This window comes from Mycetomoellerius zeteki, unplaced genomic scaffold (genome assembly GCF_001594055.1).
Source record: "Mycetomoellerius zeteki isolate Tzet28-1 unplaced genomic scaffold, Tzet1.0 scaffold135, whole genome shotgun sequence".
NCBI classification, from domain to species: Eukaryota; Metazoa; Arthropoda; class Insecta; order Hymenoptera; family Formicidae; genus Mycetomoellerius; species Mycetomoellerius zeteki.
The window spans coordinates 719,914-737,910 of record NW_017256287.1 but is presented as its reverse complement, the minus strand read 5'-3'; the positions used below and the strand labels follow the sequence as shown (position 1 = coordinate 737,910).

At 33.8% G+C, this 17,997-nt stretch overlaps 1 protein-coding gene across 3 annotated transcripts in view; it reads left to right on the top strand.

The window, feature by feature from the left end:
* Window positions 1-17,997, top strand: part of Rbp6 (RNA-binding protein 6) — a 701,590-nt gene that overhangs the window by 671,912 nt on the left and 11,681 nt on the right. The window contains exon 12 of one of the 3 annotated variants that reach the window (XM_018462129.1): window positions 12,147-12,218. The exons of the other annotated variants lie outside the window; for them this stretch is intronic. Coding sequence (XP_018317631.1) covers window positions 12,147-12,218 — 72 coding nt within the window. The remainder of the gene's footprint in view (window positions 1-12,146; window positions 12,219-17,997) is intronic. 3 annotated transcript variants of the gene reach the window in all.

Genomic DNA, 17,997 nt, shown 5'->3' with positions numbered 1-17,997 from the left:
GTGTAAGATTTTAATAATGAAAAAAAGTTTATATTTATAGTTTTTTGCTTATAATTAATAATATCTAACTGTTGTAATTTACTAAAAAATCATAAAGACCACATACGTAGTCGTGCATGGATTTCGAGCTCAGCATTATGCATAATTGAATAATTTACAATTGGCACATATAATACAAGTTTTAATTGTATTTTTTCATGCGGAATCGAATTCCGAGCTTAGATTTATGGTAAAATATTTTTTTTCCGCCCAAAACACGAAAAACACGATTTTGCAATCTAAATTGTTAATAACAAAAAAATGAACAAGAATTCGGCGTGGTACCCTCGAAATTCGGATTCAGCGACCCAAAAAACATAAAGTTCACCCAAGGTACCGAGGGGACCTCAAAAAAAATACTCTATGGTCACCAGCGCCCGGATTACGCGACCTCCTTTCCGATTCTTTGCACTTGAATCTTCTTTGCTTTTTGCATCCTTTTTACGTCAGGATAGTTTAATCTTTCTAGAGATAAACCTTTCCAAATAGTTTAAACATTCTAGATAATATACGTTTAGTACTGAAACATTTCTGTTTGCTAAATAACAGGCTTTTTTTCATACATATTAGCTATCTAGTTTCTAAGTAATTATCAAGAATAATTCGAAAGTTATCTAACATGAATTAACACATCAATAACATTCATTTTATCCATAATTATATTTTATCAATAACTTTATATTTATTATTTTAACAAAAAAGATTTAATGAAAAAAGCATACGATCATTTTATTATAGAATCCAAAAATAATTTATAAATATTCGCGTTACATTTATACTTAATTTTTTTCTTTTATGTAAAAATTGTAAGAGACCTAATTTTATTATTTTATTTACTTTTATTTTTCTTAAATCCTTAAAAATTTTTGAAGCGTTTATTATACGTCAAATCCAGTGCTTACAATACAAAAATAACAGTGTTATATAGCATTTCTTTGTCAGGTTTCTCTCTGCGATCTACATTCACCAACTGCATCTTTCATTCTCTCTGCCAGCAATATCTAGAAACATCGCGGAATAGAGTTCAGAATGCAAACAACAGCGCGATTGCTCCAGTACTCGCGAATTAATATCGCGACAAGCTCGATTCGCGTCACTTTCGAGAACGCGCCACGTCGCGTTGCGTCGTTACGTTCTGCCGCGCGTTGCGGTGTGTGACGGATTTTTCTTTTTTTCCCCTTTTTATTTCCGTTTTTGCGCGCCTGGCCTTTGTTTCGTCCCATTGACGACAATGCACATAACTCCCGCGCTTTCCGCTTTCTCTCTTCCGTCGTTTCCGCGTTTCGGTCTTTGTTTGACGCGAACGAACGATTCGTTTCCATTCGCAAGTTCAAGCCACGAGTAGAAGCCGCCGGAAATAAAACGAGGCAAACGGGAGAGAGTCAAAGAGAGGAATGATTTGAATTTCGATTATTCCTGCAGCAGTTTCCTCGCGGACACGCTCGCGAATCGATTACGGCTTGTCTTAAATCTCACTATGAAAGAGTCATAGATCCAGTGCAACAGCATTTTGCGCGTACAGAAACACGACTAACAGGAAGTAATGTAAAAAAAGAAGATATATCCTGTTGTCATATTTAAATGTAAATTTACGGTGTTCACTGACTGTGAATATCTTATCAATTACAGTTTTCCAATTTCAACGAAGATCCATTTTTCTCTCCATCCATTTTTCTTTCCTATGTTGTTATACGCAAATATATTTGGCGCAAATACCAATTATAAAAACATCTAACCGAGTGAAAAGAATACTGAATAAACAATATTGGAATAAACCTTAATTTGCTCAAATAGATGATGATTAACGTAATTGAAATATATAAATTCCAATATGATACGAATTTAGACCGATGAGAATAAATCATCTAGTTAAATTCCTATGTTTGATCAAAGCAGGATCTTAATGCTTAAATATTTCTTGTGTGAATTTATATATGTATGTGTATACATATCTGATTCTGCACATAAGTTCTAAATATTGTAGTAAACACAAGAATTTTTGCAACGTTGCCCGAGAGGGTAACCACTAGCTGAAATATTGTCCCACAGATTACAGAATTTCATTTGATTTCATATACTTTCATCTGATTATAAATAATTTTTTTCACTACATATGAAATCATTTGATAAAATATACGATTTTATTTAATATTATATTATGCAATGCTTTCTCGTGGTTGCATATGTAATTATCGAATTATACATAGAGATTTCATATGAATTTTATAATGATTTCGAGGACTCTGTCCCACGATTACATTAAGTGGTTACACCCTCGACATTGCCATTATGAGATCGAAATGATTCGATGGATCGCAGAATTAATATTTGATCTTTTCGACTGTGCGATGTCGAGCGCGAAAAACTCTCTCCTTCTACATTTGCCGACAAGAGACGTATTTTCTATGGGTCGCACTATCGTCGTGTGTACGTCTCGCTATACTATATATATATATATATACATATATATACATGTATATACATATATATACATATAGTATATATAACTGTTGTAAATCGTTGTACATATCGTTTGTAGCGCGAACGGCGAGGCTAAGGTAATACGTTATAGCTTAAGGAAAACCTCGACTCCACGCTAAGAATTCCAAATATCCGAAGCTTATATATAACGCCGTTTCCGGAGATTTACGATATCGCCGTCATGCGAGAGACACATATACGCGGCGGCACCTGCTCGCGTCCGGAACACAAATGCAAAACTCGCCCTCGCAATGAGTTGCGTACAAACACGTGCGCGCACCCGAGACCGTTCGAGACTTCACCCCGGAAATGCATTGGGTCATGAAAGTCTCCACGTACGCCTGAAGAAGCTTCAAGAAAATGTCAAAACTGATATAAAGTCTTGCATTTTTGAAGTGTCCATTCAACAATGTGAAAGCCTTCCGGAAAAACACATTGAGCTCGAAATTATGCGAAATTAAAATATATATCATTATTTTTACATTTTTGTCAACTTTTTGTCCATAAGCTCTATACATATGCGTGTACTTGCTTATTTTATATGTAAATGTGTATTTCTTATGTGTGCGAAAGTTCTTGTGAATGTTTTATAAAATGTTTACAGTTTTGTTATTTTTATTCATATGTCATTCAATAGGCGAGAAAAATCATTCAATTTGACAGAAGAAATTTATTATATTATCAATTTTGCATATTTTCGGAATAAGACGTTCTCCATATGGATATGCAGAATTAAAATATTTAAATACTTGCGATACTTCCACTTTTAACTTGCCATAATTCTCACTATCTTCAGATTCTCATCTGAGTTCCTTAAATAAATAGCAGTACTGCATATATAATGCTGCGTATATAAATTTATTTCGTTATGTATCTCGATATTTTTTTCGGGAATGTCTTGTAAATATGCGCGATTGTACAGTCATTATTCATATCACACATTATGTACACACAGTATAAATAAAAGAGTAAACGATATAAATAAATATAAATATATATGTATACAGAACGGATAATATATACAGAGCGTGAGTGATGTAAATTAATGTTGCTCATATTCGTTAAAACGCGAATCTTGTGAATTATTAATGAATTTTATTAATGAAATATCATTAGTTTCTACGATGGCAATCAGTCGCCGGTGATAAATATGGAATCGCTACGATTAATACAATACGCGGCACTATTCGCCGAACTGATCTTCATAGCTCATTATTAGAATCAGAATAATCTCGCAGGAAATCTCGTACATTTGCCATAGAAATGCTGCGTTACCCAATAAACAAAGTTCAGACCAAGAATTTGTCAAATATTTCCATTCCAAGAATATATATAGATGATGTTTAATTTCAATGCTAAATTTTTCATCGATATCGTTCTAATCGACTCGATCCGCGAAGCATGTAGCAGAATTATAATCCGAGATAATGAGCCGATATTTTCGCGCGAAAATATGCTCCGACGTTTGCAACTAATTGAAAATTATTCTGTAGTTGATTAATTATGTTATGATGCTCATGCTATTTATATGAAATGGAAAAATCGCTGTGTAAAATAACATTTGCGTGGACAAATTTTTACTTTGAAAAATTCATTGGGAATTAATATCCAATTTCATTTATTTCAATTTTGGATTATTTACCTATTGGAAAGCCATTTCGGCTGTAATGAAATCTCTTGATAAAATTGCTTATAATTTAGTCGCTTGGAATAATCCTTCGCTGTTAACATAAACTCGTACAAATTTTGTCAGCTAGTATCGCGCTAAAATGAGGTATCTCTCACACACACATCTCCGTTAACATCGAAAGGTTAATCCGAGAGTGTAACCGTATGCTTTCTCAAAATTGTCCAACGAATGTTTTTGTTACCGGTAACTGTCGAAAGTCAAATTTGAATTTTTTGAAACGGCCTGTTCTCACGTGAATCGCTTGACCGGAAATTAAAAAATGTTCACAGACGCATGGCTGGCAAACTCTGTGGTCCTACGTCAAGCAAAGCGTCGCCTGCCTCTACCCCCATTCCATTAGGTACTGCCAAACACAAGATTCTAAAAAGTAACAACAAATACTACACGTATTTACACACATTTGCGCACGCGCACGCGCGCGCACACACACACACACACACGAAACCTTCAGCAGAAGTATCTCGCGCGAAAAAGTGCTCGCCTTCCTGCAAAAGCATTCGCTCTCAAGCAAACAGGAACGAAGGAACGGCAAGGAAAGAAACGGGTAAACGCGTAAATATCGAAGCAAGAGAAAGAGAGAGAAAATATAGAGCACGTTTAAAAAAATAAAATAGATAAGGAAATTGATCGTCGAGATTTAATGATGGTTCTTCGATGGAAGCCGAGTACTACCCCATCTTCTCTCTCTTTCTGTTCTTCCACTTTATCTTCTTCTCATTCGCGTAGAAATAGACAGATTTCTGTATTCCTCTGTCGTTACTTTGAAAAGCATCTAAAAACTGAAGATCAGTGCACATCCGAATCTATGATGCTTAATGGCAAGGCTATTTGTATCAAAAAAATTAATTATGATATCGTCAAGTCCTTATTACCTTTTTTGTAAAATGCAAAAGTAATCTCTAGGCAAATAAAAACGCAGAAATAACAATTTAAGGAATGAAAACATGTAAATATATCGAAGCAAGAAAAAGAGAGAGAAAATACTAAAAGATATCAATGCAATGTTTCTATAAAGATAGCTGTACCATCGAAACAAAGAAACACTTTAATAACTTCGGGTAAAAAATAACAATAAATTATTTTCACGATATGTTACTCGAAAGTAAATTAAAATTCAAATATTGACAGTTGATGCAGGGAAATAATATATACTTCCTGATTGATTTTATTATTATATTATTGTATATAAATGCACGTTTTGATTAAATTCTTTTATAAATTAATATTATTTAAAAAGTTACATTACTTAAATAGTCACAAATGCCAAAATATTGAAGTCACGTGATAAAAGAGCTAGCCTTGCCACTAGCTATCAGTTATTGTTGCCTACCGCGAAAATATAGATATAATTAACAAGATTATGCCGAGATAATCTTACCCTTTCGTTATAATATATATATATGGGGGAGGGGATATAGCAGCTATAATAAATTCACACACGAAATACGCGGTAATAATAGATCGATGATATAATCTGAGATAGATATCTTAATGCGGAATTACCATAAATCACATAATGAGAACGCAAGCTAGATATAATGATTATACGTAAACAATTAACGATTATTGAAGACTATGAGTTTTCCCTCATGTGCTTTTCTAGAATGCCCCTCCTCCACTTCCTTCTCCCTATCTTTCGCCGGTCCATCATTCTTTTCCATTCACTTTAAACTTTAACGCGTTTCTCTCACGTAGATGTTGATCTCATGTAGCAGTTCAAGATGTAGCCACGTTCTATGTAATCTCTAAGCTAAACACTTTAATCGAAAACACTTAGTGTAGGACATATATATGTAGATATAATGATATAGACGTTTCCGAGTGTCTCGATTATGGCGCCTTGTTGAAGCGACGCGCGTCAGAGTTACCTATCAATCAACGTTTTACCTTGAATTTTGCTGCTAGTGAATCGGACATACGTGTGTTTTAACGAGATGGTTTATAACGGTCATAAACATACGCGGCCATATAATTGTCACATTTAATTGCATAGAAATCAGATTGTACGTAATACGAAGCAAACTAAAATAACATGTCCTTATACATGTAATAATATGGTCCTTTATTCTCAAATGATATTTCAGAATTTGAAATAAAAAAAATAGTAATATTTGTGAAAGAAGGGAGGATTAAAAAAAATTAATTTGATACAATTAGAATGCCTCTGCGAATGTTGGTGCGCAAATTACATATTTCCAACGCGATAGATATAATTTGCAATCAAATATACCTACCAAACGAAGCCAAAAGAAACGCAAATGTTTCGACTTTGGATTTGAGTCCTGGATTTAATATGTGAATAATCTTGCCACTAGTGAATATATAATATTCCATATTTCAATCATAAATTCGATAAATTTTGTAGATTTTCCTTCAGTGAAAGAATATTGACTTTCTAAAGGAGAAGAAAACAGGGCATAATTTATATATATCCCTAATTTCTATTTTTCAAGATTAAATATTTTGGCAGCATCAAAAAATTAAATTTTTACTAGGCTATCTTATTAGAATATAAATTTCTGTTAAAGTAACAATAGAGCAGGAAAGAGAGTCAATTGAGAGAAAAAAACTGAAAAAAGAAACTTGAAGTAAATAAGTTACACGTTTGTTAATACCATAATCACAGCGTAGATTTGTCGACTACAAAACTATTATAGGAGAATTAAAATGCATCGCACAAAAGCTTCGCGAACAAGGTGCTGTTGTCGTGGCACGTGACTATTTCTTAATCAGAAAAAAGTTACATATTGTGCTAAACGTAGAGTAAGGCATACGTCGAATTAGGCGAAAGTGAAACGTAAGAAAAAGAGTACCGACCCTCGTAGGAGAGATTAGCATCGAGATAAGCCGCTCAAGGACCGTTGGCCATTTTGCGCTTCTTTATTATTATTACGCCGTTAATTCCAGGCCTTTCCGAAGTCCCGCACTTCCGTCCCTCGATAGAGCGTCGGGAAACCTCAGAAAGCAAGGACGATGCGAACACCAAACACAATTAAATAGATTTAATACGCGCGATGATAACAGTCATATCGGGGATATACATTAAAGTCCTCGTACATATCGTTAATTTTACTCTTATTACGCGCGTCACGCATTACAGATTTTTATTCAATTAAATTTTTTAAATCACTCACACGACGATTCACTCAAAAGAAATAAAATGAAGTTAAGATTAATTAAGGATGTTAAAGATATTTTTTAAAAAGGGGAAAGTAGATTATGCATAATGCACACGTAAATCGTACGTGTGATGCGGTACTTTTACGTTCCTACACTATTGCATGTATCCATTTACCTTCATACGTATAACGAAGATTAAGAGTAATTGATTACAGCGCGGATTTATTAACGGTAAATAGGAGGAGACGCGGTGTCGTCGCACTAATTTCTTCTCCTTGCTTTCTCGGTTTCATCCTTCCTACCCCTCGCTGGCCCGCATCCCTCTGGCATTATTCCACCCATACCGCAACGTATTATACGTTCGCGAGAGCTGTGATCGAGTTTGGATTCCGTTGTGTATTCTCGAGTTGTCGTTAATGAAGGTCCTACGAATCATCTGTATGGATCGCAGGGCGAGAAAATGAATAAAAAAGATGTGTGTACGAAATATATGTTACGATAAGAGTCTCGCGCGCATATTAGAAGAGAGACAAAAGGGCGACGAGCGAATTGTCCGTCCTCGTCCCTAAGACGTTATGGAGAACGCAGATTCACGAAGAGAACAGCCAGATTTACGCTCGTTCCCGCGAATTGTCTCGCTAGAATCATTTTTGCGAGTTGCTGAAACATAAATTGTTAAAGGCTTGCATTCGCATATCGATTTGCGCTGTGTTTAGCCGTAATGCAATCATCTAATTTTCAGTTATGTTTAATCTATATGAAAAAAAAAAATCGCATTCAATATATTATTAAGAATATAGTGCTAAAACGTCGGAAATGTTTTAACAATTTGTATACTTTAAAGCTCGTGTTTAATGTTGTCCTAAATTAGAGATAAAAGGTTGCCTAATTTTGAGCTTTGTGTACATGTAATTATCTATCTAAATTACCTCAGTATTGTTATTCATCTAAGCATCAGAGACTGTTACATCCACTAAAGATCCAGTGCTTATTTAACAATAAACAGCAAACAGTTACATCCAGTGCTAAACGCATGATGCGAATGTAGATCTTACAATTAGAATTTATGAGCGAGACAATAAGGAGTAAACCCAAGAGAAGACATTTATGTCCTGAGCTTATACATTTGTTAACGACACGAAATGCTTAAATAATATTATTGATACTTTTATGCGCGGCTATAGTTCGCTCGCGTTAACATCACCGTCCTGTCCGAAAACAAAAAATCTCGCGGTAAGTGATATTCTTTTGTATATTTCATAAACTTCACACTTCGTCTAAGTACGCATTTTCGCATAAGTAAATGTCAAAATTTTCTTTAAATTTTCTCAGAACGGCGCGGTTAACGTTACCGAGCTATAGTCCGATTGTTGCTATTCGTAAGATTGTTGTTAAATCATTATGATCGCGCGTGGATAAAAATAATACTTTGCCCGATCCCGAGAATGACTCTCACGATGCCACTTGCACTCACAAAGAAAATAATCTAACGATGTTGAAGCGCGTACTACGCAAGACTACTTGAAGAACGTCGCTATGAAATACGCGAAATTAAAAAGCAATTGGAGAATGTTTGAAATATGAGAAAATATACCGTCCAAGATAATATAATGTTTGTGAGAGCAGAAAGGTGCAGTTCCGAAGCCGATTGAACTCGCGGGTTACGCTTGGGATTGAATTAAAACGTCAATTAAGGGTTAGGAAATGGGAGAAGTTCAATAAATAAATTCATTTCGTTTTTAAACAACAAACTTCTAACACGTTCATTAATCCTTAAGTACCAGAGTAAAAATTATAATATTTTTCCTGAAATATGTTCCTGAAACATTTTCGTGACTATTATTTAATATACATATAAGAATGTTCTTTAATATTTTTCTTTCCTCTAACATTTATTTATAATGATTCTTCCATAACTTTTAAATCTAAGAATATCATAAAAAAGCATATTTAAGAGCAATTTTAGATATTTTAGTACAAAAAGTAAAAATCCAACAGAATGCGAGACAATGAAACTTGAGTTACACACATAAGACTCTATTATGGTACTTATGGATTAAGGATGACTGGTATTCAGTGAGCTCATTCTATAATCGCACACTTAGAATATTCGTACTTTGTAAAATTCACACAAGCGGATGTATTTTTTTAAGTTATTATTACCGGATAAAGTGAGATTTTTTACAAGTTGCTCAGAAAATCTCTTCAAGTTTTCTTGCACGCGAAATCGTCTTATTCGACAATCGCCAATCTTTCTTAATGCATAAGATTTCGAACGGTGTAGAATGAAACATGCTTCCGACGATGCTTCTTTCCTCGGCTTGCGCTATACGCGCCTTAAGAGAAAACACACTCGTGAAAGTAATTAATTTAACAGGCGATCGATGAGGGCTCGGACGATTAATTATATTACCAACGATAAGTAACGATGAGTAAGAAGGTGACGAAGAGAGAACTTGCAGCCGCGAAAGTTTTGTAATCGTCTCATGGGTACTCAATAACGTAACACTTGATGCCCGTCAGAGATCGCTCTGGAACTGAATGACAGAGTGAGTTCACTTACGCACGCGCGTATACATATTAACACCACTATGTAACGATTCTCTCTGGAGCTCTATTATTATAACGATTAAGAATTATGAATAGTAAATGTCTGTAACAAATAAAAAGTACCACGCAATGAACGAAAAAACATAAGAAGATAAAATTTCTCGATACTATATGTGCTGGAAGAAGGAAAGGAAAGACAAAACAAATGCACCTCTTCTCTTAACGAGGATACTCTTATCATCTTTCTTGTAGCACGACCAATGATATAACATACTTTAATTTGAGTCTCTACTATGAGCTAGGTGTCACCTCACATAAATCAGTACAATGTGATTTATAATTTCATAAGAAACAGTTGATGTAATATCTCTCTAATACTTAAGACGTTTTTTCAAATTTAATTAATCAAAAATTAATCAAATATTTATACATATATGGTACATTGAAGTCCAACTTCAAAATAATTACACATATTCTAACATTTAAGTATGCTTTCAAATACAATTTGAAGCCAAAAACTTCAAATTAAGGGTACACATGTGAAGGGAACTTGTGGTAATGAAGAGACTCAATCTCTCTTTCTCTCTCTCTCTCTCTCTCTCTCTCTCCCTCCCTTCCCTCTTTCTCTTTCTATTGACATCGTGTGTCTCATAGATAATAGGACATTTGAAAAAATTGGAATATCACAAGTACGTGAGCAAGTATAAAGTACTTTATCTAGAAAAATAATATGGAATATACGGTGCTGAATTAAGTGCATTGTATACCCAGAGAAAAATTGTTTAAATTGAAAAATCGGTTCTTCTCCATTGATTTTTTAAGTTGAAGTGAAAATACCTTTAAGGAAAATAAAAATTTACTTGATTTCAAGAAATGGCATTCATCAAAAATCAAAGAAAAATTTATTTATTTGATTCACGGAAAAAAAGATATAGAGTTCACATAACTAAAAACATTTAGTTGCAATATATAAGAAACATCATCCGAGTTATCTTTATGTGATAGAAATGTGTATGGTTGATACGATTTATTTACTTTGATGTGTCAACTACATCAATGTAGTTAGGCGCGATCTGGTTGTGACAACCAAAACTTGGTTGGAGGATCATTTACTATGAAGTCTGTTCTTTTTGGCTGAACTTTTGTACCAGTTCATCTTTCTTCCTTTTCTCTCCAGGAGGAAAGAAGAGGAAGAAAGATGAACTGGTGTAAAAGTTCAGCCAAAAAGAACAGGCCTATGGATAAGTTATATATCCGTATAGTTGCGTCAATCGTGACATTATAAAGCATGATGTATAATAATAAGAATTAAATTATTAATAAGAATTTCTTGTTACATCATGCTATAAATTAAGTTGCAATTTCAAAAAGCAAAAGCGACTCACCACGCTCACAATTAAAAATACGTACATGTGAAATGCCGTCATTACTGCAACATGATCTGACCTAACCATTGTACTATGATTCAAGCAACCACATAAATAGTTGCTCCATACTTTACTATTTAATCTGGTTGGCATCACCAGATTTCTGTGCAGATCAACCATACTGTTTTTTCCGTGTTTCAAGAAATAACGTTCAAATCAAAGAGACTTTTCTTTAACCATATAGCAATGACAAATTTCTTTGATTCAAACAAATTTTTTTTTAAATCGAAGAAACTTTTCTCTGGGTGTAAGACATAAATTATATAAATAATAAAAGCAAAAAAGATTTATGTACAGAGAATCTTGGTAATGTAGAGAACTTTCTTCATATTTATCAAATACTATTAAAACAGCAATTGCAGATATTTATATAGTGGTAATTTTAACATCATATGTACATATTTGTATTTCTCATTTAATTATAGACCGCGTATGCACACCGTGTACACAATCGCGAACTTTTTTATTTATTAATATAATTCATTTAATTTATACATACATATTTTTATACATTTTTACTTGATACATTTTTACATTCGCAATTAATTTTTTTTTAAATTGAAGTGTTAAGTTTTTTCGAAAAATTAAAAAATTATAAGAATAAGCAAAAGAATAAGCATTTTTGCTACATTTATAGACTTCATTATCATAAAAGATATCTATTTTTTCACACATAATAACATAAAGAAAACTTGAATTTGTGTGTGTGTTTATGAGTTTTGTGCGAAACTTAATCCAGCACCAAGTCGTCCAATTATCAATAGATGATAAAATTATCTTAGTATGATTGACGGACATTTCTATATCATGTAAGATCGGTGATGTCTCTTGTTGGGTAGGAGCGGTCGTGTACCGCGCAGTGGGGCCAAGGGTAGGCCGAGTGTCCGTGAGCCCCAGCGGGGGTTGCACCGGTAAGCTTCAACCCCAAAGTGCCAGGTTGTTCCACCAAGTTCTCGTGTTCTCGCTCGTGTTGACGGTAACCGTAATCCGTAGTACGTAGTACATACCCAGATTCCACATACCTACACGTTCACGTATTGCACAAACACATACGTACTCATCCACTGTAAACACTATACTCAACATCGTCAACATCGCTGTACATACGTGTGTATCAAAACTTTTTTCGTATATAAGAATCGTGAATGAATTTGAAAATTTAAAATGTATAATGTTCTACTGTTGTTATTTTAGAAAGTTTTAAAAATTATTTATGAGAAAAGTTTAATAAGTTATAATGGTATACGCTGTATTTGAAATCGGCATTAAAATTCTATCGAAAGATATTTTCTTGATTCTAATATATATCTCTAATATTATTATATTTTTATTACTACGTTTCCAACTGATGATATTCATAACAACTGAATATTAATCTGCTTTTGATAATAATGAATCCGTAAATTATATATTTAAAATTCAATATTCGAATTCTTACTTTTGCTAAAATTGTTATGAAAATTCATTACTCATTGACGAATATTATACATGATAGCTTCTATTTGTTTAATTATTAACGAATTAATTATTCAAAACGTACAAATCAACATTTTCTTAATCTGTATCCAAATCAAGTAGACGATAGCGAACAGACACGAATGAATAACTTGTTTCAATGAATGCGAACAGTGCCAGCAGTACAATATTGAAGCAAGCTGTTCATTCATGTTTATTCGTATTCGCTTGCTTGGTCTGAATCCAATTTCACATCACTACCACTCTCATACATTACTTAATGCTGATTGAATACGAGACATTGTTGCTATCTAGTTACTTTAGGTACCCATAGTTCGAGTATTGTCACCGATAGTGTTTATTATTGGTTGAACTCTTTCGTATATAAATATACATATGTATATTCTATATATATATATATCTATTTTTATGGAATGCTTAGGAAACAGAAAACCGTATGTTAGTTGTGCATCCGTTGTTCGTTGTATCGTCTACGCGATCTGTATTTGTCTCGTTCGTCTTTCTCACCACGTGCGATTTTAAAAACCGATCGATTCACATACGAATGTACTTTTTCTTTCTCTCTCGTGTTCGCGGCGAAAATATAGGATACGTATTATTAAAATATCCGCGCCGTCCTACTTCCTTTATGTCAATTTAACATGTAGTTTATCTATAAAAATCGTTGCAAAAATCCTCTCGAGCCCTATTTACATTTGTATATATATATGAAATTCAAAGAACCTTATCAATCCTGTAATTGGTACAAAATCTATGGCAATTAACAATTTATTAGTTCCATCATTATAGACGTGTTCTATCATATTAAAATAAATCTGCGTATATATAGAGGTCGCGTAATATGATATATGTGCAGTGTATCGTTACGTTAATATTACGTTATACTTTCCACTAAATTGGGAATCGGATGATCGGCGCTTTCAACGAACAGGCGATTAAAATGAATTAATATGATCGCCCGATAACCAGTTTTATCGTCACAAAAAATGACCGCGCCATACCGTGTAACGGCATGAGATATTTTATTGCGTTACAATTTCATTAAGGGAATAATTGGTTCTTCAATCGGCGTAATACGATTGGCAAAGGGTAAGTATCGAAGAAGCGATGTAAATCACAGCCTTATACGATTTCGCTGCAGCAGTAAAAGTTTGAATTAGTTTCTTGCCTTTACCTCGAGTTTGGTTTGTTCTCCTTACATTTGTTACTACGTATCTATGTTTTCAAATCTGCTTTAGAGTCGCTCTTAATCGCTATTTAACACGCCAAAAGAAAGTTGATTTTTTTACAATCTAATTCGCTTCTTCGATAACTCTACCGCGCGCGTAAAACAATTCTAACTACGGTAAAAGACATATATAGAGAAATGTTTAACCATGACTTCTCAATAAAATGTTTCTCGGGACAAATTTCTTTTCTTAGATCAATTGCAGGGAAAATTATTGTATCAAAAACAATTTTCACCAACAATCAACTGATTATTTAATTTCACATAACTTCGAAAAAACTTTGATATTCATACGAGTCCGAGTCATAAATATGTATTGAAGCTATTTCCAGAAATATGTGTCAAGTTATTCAATGGAATATTGATAGAGTTATTCGGTAGATATAATAATACCGTGCTGTATCGCATATATGGTATTTCTCGGGGCATTCCGTATATATAATCTGTCGTACAAATAAATGGCGAATTGCAATTCTGTATTTCAAAAATAGAATCAGTGCACATATTGCTCAACTCAGAGAGACACCTAGATACTCATATAGCAAATATAAAAAAAAATTGGTAACACATCACGATATTCTCGTATTTACCGCATGAATACGTATCGAGATAATCTCTGATCGGTCAGGAATCTTTCAATATATATTTATATATACATATAAATATACGTTTAGTGTTTAGAATAGTCTAACAAGTAACGAGAGCCATTTTGATTTCTACGTATACGCATATACGTTTAAATCTCGTATATCGTACTGGTGTTGGATGGCTGCCTAGCTCATAGTATACATAGTTATATCCAGATCTTCCATCGTTCTATTATCCATATGAGTACTCGAGCCTAACATTAGTTTTCACTAGAACTTAGCCTGATGTCTATAGGTCTGTTTGAAAGAGCGTGTTATGGGAGATTTGTGTGCATAACACGTCGCATGACAAGAGGACTGTTATAGATCCTTTCCTAACCTTGATGTACCGCGGAAAGGATTCTCTTTAAAGTAAAAACGAACTCGCGGCCAGTCACAAAATGCCGGAAAATCTCAACTTACAGAGCTTGCTTTAAAGCTATCGATACTCGATACTTTAGCTCGTATTCTCATTGTATTTAACGTTAAACGAGGTCATCAGATTCTTATTTCCCACTGACATTAAAGGTGATCTTTATATTAGACAGTTGATTCAGGACTAGACTGTTATAGTTAAGAGAATACGAGCCTTTTTACTAATCAAAGAAGTAAATGTATATTCATACCTTTTTGAGCATTCTACTTATGAATATTTATCACTCTTTGACTGTTGACCGCTACTTTGCGCGCCGGTTGGAGCATGCATGTATCCAAACTGGTTGTATGTAGTTCTAGTGAAAACTGAAATCAGTCTCGTAAAAGCACTCTTGATCTTCCCGCGCGACCCATAGCCCATCAAAAGTGTTACACGAAAGTGTTAAACGTACCAAAGGGTTACTTTAGTTTATAAATATTTTCCGTAATCTCTTACACGTTGTATGATTTGTATGTATATATTATTTTTCTTATAAGGTCTGAAATATCTTTATTATTTTCACGCTTTCTATTATCATTTTCGTAATATCGTGCCGCACGATTTTGCTCATTACGTTGCGCGGCTATGGGTCAGTTTTTTTCGTGAGGCAAACGAATTCGAGTTGAATATCGCAAAAATGGAGGGAAGGCGTCCGGGACGGAACCATTGCCGAGATCGATGACGAAGACTTCGTTGAAGATGCAGTCACCTAGGGGCGAGTAATGTACCATCTAGCTACACCTACTATCTTTTAGAAACATCGCCGTATATATAAAGTGATATTAATTAATATATATTGTCTAGTAAAAACGCCTAGTTTAACCACAACGGGTCGATTGCTTATTTTATGAACTATCAAACATGAAGACTGAAACGATAGCTGTAATTAAACGAAAAACGACAAGTATCGTTATTGAAAGAGATACATTCCGATCTTCCCGTGGTGGTACAAAGATGTAGACAATTTAGATAAATCGAGTTAAACGATTATATATATATATATAGTTTCTGGTTAGAAGCAGTTTGTAGTACAAAACAGATCGTTGTCGACTAATCTTTGTAATTAATATTGAGAGTAAATAATTTAGAGTTATAACGCTGGGAGTGCCCACCTACACTTTCAATACTTTTCATAAGTTTTGCCGAAAACGTATTTCCGTCATACGATAGTAACATATCCATATACTTTAATACGATGTTGTCAAAATACACGAGAAAAATGTTTTTTATATTAAATTACACCAATTGATATTTATTATCAAGAAATGTAGTTGGCATTCTCAGATGTTTAGGTCATAGTTACATATTCGGGTTAAAATAGTCTACCTCGAGCGATCGTAACAAGTATCTTCGTGTATGACAAGTTTTTTGAGTGTTGTTCTGAATTTATAATAAGTTAAATTTATATATAGATGAAGTAGTTTTTTCGAAAAGATTGTTTGAAAAGCGGCAAGGCGATTCGCTGCGACGTTTCGCCTGCGGCTTCTGTGTAGAATTCATAGAACAGTAGATTAGACGTAGATAGAACGAGAGTGATTATCTTCTTTGTGTGTTGTGTGTCCGTCTGTCAATTTAACTGTCCATCTCTCCTTGTATCTCCCTACGCAATTGTATAAACACCTGCTGTATTCGCGGCTAGTATCTCTGAGTTAGAAACGGTCGTAAAACTTATAGCCCGAACGTCGTTATTTCTTACCGTTTATTTGACCGCTAGCGTTAGAATGCTAATTAGAGTTAGCAACGTGACACATACTGACGAGTTCGTAGTTTAGAAACTTCAATCTGTTACGATGATATATTTATATATTTTGCCTACAATATGTACAAGTTATGATTATTACCGGCATATAGCCCACTAACGCGTGTGTGTAGTTTAGGATGTGCTAACGATTTTGCCATCCGGAAAATATCTACTAATTTGCTTAACCTAACACATTGTTTAATAATTCCGTCATTGCTGAGCATGGATGCGCGAATTAACTGCTCGTTATGACGATCGTCTTTAATTGTATGACTAATTAACAACATGATTCGACCAATGTGTTGCTTCGTCAAGGATGTTATGCACTTCACTCTTTAATTATGGAAGAATAGAGGCTTCTCACCGTTATGACAATGGTTAGGATCTGTCCGCTTCAATGTGGCTGTTATCACATGAAAATCAACATTACGGCGCTCTTATATGGGACTGTCCTCACAGCATTTAAATCTATTGTATACTTGTGTTGCGTGTGTTCAAAACGAATCAAATGCTTTCAGGGATTTCGACATTTTAAAATCTTCCTTTGTAATTGATTGAAAAATACTAATCATTTGCAATGCGTTCTGCTTATGCAATTATTATGTCACATATATTTGCATTATGAAATAACATCAATTTAACATATAATATATTTTCTTTAAACATGCACGCTACTTATTTACAATAAAAAATTATGAAATATAAAAATAGAATATGCATCTGGAATATGGAAACAAGAGCTGATTGGTAATGCTTTATTTAATTAATCATTTTCATACTTTTTCATTCTTTTTCATTAGAAGAATCTTTAAATATTCTAAATATGGTGACGCGCAGCATAAAGTAATCCTTATTACATTTGCAACGTCTTTTTTATCATTTGGTTGCCTATTGTCCCTTAATCTGCGATAGAAAGAAACGGAGAAGAAAGGAAACTTTCAAGCTTCTGTGAGAATATGCGCTTATAAATTGTTCATTGATATAGCTTCTTTTAAAAAAAAAAAGCAAATATAATTCTACAGAAAAAGTATATCTTAACAATATCTAAAAATATATCTAATATCCTAAGAAAAAAACTTTTTCTATCTTCATACAACTTCACGTGCAGTTTCTTACTGAAACCCTTTTTAAACAGGTACATAGTTTGTTTCAAAATATGTATAAGCTCTCTCGATAAGTCTTCAATTTCGATGCAGAACCAATT